Here is a 1762-nt window from a genome sequence, read left to right on the forward strand (position 1 = left end):
CGGTCAAAAGGCCCTCCCCCCGGCCGGGCACTGTAAGTACCCCCAGGGCATGCGGCGGGGGGGGGGGTGAGTGCCTGCCAGGCAGCTGGCACGCATGGACCTGTGCCCGGACACCGGGTCACCAAGTGCTGGTGACATTTGTGCTGCAGTGCCCCGGGGGGACCTTCACCCCGTCCATGAAGTCGACCAAGGACTACCCCGATGAAGTGATCAACTTCATGCGCGCACACCCGCTGATGTACCACGCCGTCTACCCCACCCACCGCCAGCCACTGGTGGTCCGCACCAACGTCAACTACCGCTTCACCACCGTGGCCGTCGACCAGGTGGACGCCGCAGACGGGCGCTATGAGGTGCTTTTCCTGGGCACAGGTACCCACGCCGCGCACCGCGGGGAACGCAGCATGCTCCGGCGCGGCCCCGGAGGGCACGGGCACCACCAGGGCTGGCCAGAGCACGGTGCCCTCTGCCACACTGGAGCGGGGCAAGGGGCTGAGACCCCCCCTGAGATCCCTGCCCCTCCTCAAGGCTCCAGCCTCGTCCTTCCCTTGCCCCGGTGCCCATGCCACGAACCCCACCATCCACCCTGGTCCTTCCCTTAGCCCAGTTCCCATCCCCGGAGCCAGCGATCCAGCATGATACCTCCCACCCCAGGGGCCCCACCATCCAGCCTCATCCTTTCCCGATCCTGGCACCCATCCTATGGGCTCTGCGATCCAGCCTCATGCTTCCCATTGCCCATCCTAAGCCCACCATCATCCAGCCTCGAGCTTCCCCTGCCCGATTGCCCATCCTAGAGGCACCAGCATCCTGCCCTGTCCTTCCCCAGCCCCAGTGCCCATCCTGGGGGCACTGTTGCCCAGGCTGGCGCTTCCCCTGCTCTAACGCGCATCCTACAGCCCCCATGATCCATCCTGGCCCCCAGCGGCTGTCCCCCCCCGGCCCTGGGTGGTGGCAGTCCCTAGCCACGGGTGGTGACCTGAGCCAGTACACCGCACCCCAGGCACGGCCGCCCACTGCGGCAGGAGAGAGATGGGGATGGGCTTGGGGGGGTCCTTCCTCCTCCCAGCCCCAGCAGGGACCCCCTTCCCAGGAGGGGAGGGCACAGGTGCCCAGAGGTGACACTGAGCATCCGGGCACCATGGTGTCTTGCAGATCGGGGCACCGTGCAGAAGGTCATCGTGCTCCCCCGGGATGACATGGAGACAGAGGAGCTCATGCTGGAGGAGATCGAGGTGTTCAAGGTAAGGCCTCTCCTGTCCTCCATCCTCTGCTGAGTGTCCTTGACCCAGCCAGCAAGGCCCTTGGGACACCAACCAACCCCTTGGGACACCAGCCACCTCCTTGGGACGTCAACCAGTCCCTTGGGACACGAGCCACCTATCAGGACATCAACTAGCCCCTTGGGACACCAGCCAGCCCCTTGGCCGGCTCTGGAGGGACCCCAAGCATTGGTCCTCCTGCCTGCTGCCCCCTCACAGCTCCCCCTGCCTGCCCCTGCCCGCCCCAGCCGCCTGGGGGGGTCTGGGGTGCCCACCCTGGGGCTGCAGCATCAGGCCAGGCGCTCACCCCTCCGTCTCCTTCGCTCCTGCCCCCGTCTAGGTGCCAGCACCCATCAAGACGATGACCATCTCCTCCAAGAGGGTGAGTCATGGCACATGGCAGGGTGCTGGGCAGAGCCCATCACGGGCCCAGCCGTGGCACTGCCCGATGTCACCGCAACACCAGGGCGGGAGGCACGGAGGTGGCCCCAGGGCGAGCT

General features: G+C 67.1%; 1 protein-coding gene across 1 annotated transcript in view; it reads left to right on the plus strand.

Annotated features, from left to right (window-relative positions):
• LOC104083187 (semaphorin-3F-like) overlaps positions 1–1644 on the plus strand; it is a gene marked incomplete at its 3' end in the record, with an annotated part of 4230 nt that extends 2586 nt beyond the window's left edge. The window contains exons 7-10 of the mRNA XM_009586589.1: positions 11–32; positions 150–372; positions 1156–1244; positions 1603–1644. Coding sequence (XP_009584884.1) covers positions 11–32; positions 150–372; positions 1156–1244; positions 1603–1644 — 376 coding nt within the window. The remainder of the gene's footprint in view (positions 1–10; positions 33–149; positions 373–1155; positions 1245–1602) is intronic.
• Between the last annotated feature and the right edge of the window lie 118 nt (positions 1645–1762).

The sequence above is a fragment of the Fulmarus glacialis genome, unplaced genomic scaffold (assembly GCF_000690835.1).
Source record: "Fulmarus glacialis isolate BGI_N327 unplaced genomic scaffold, ASM69083v1 scaffold21241, whole genome shotgun sequence".
NCBI lineage: Eukaryota > Metazoa > Chordata > Aves > Procellariiformes > Procellariidae > Fulmarus > Fulmarus glacialis.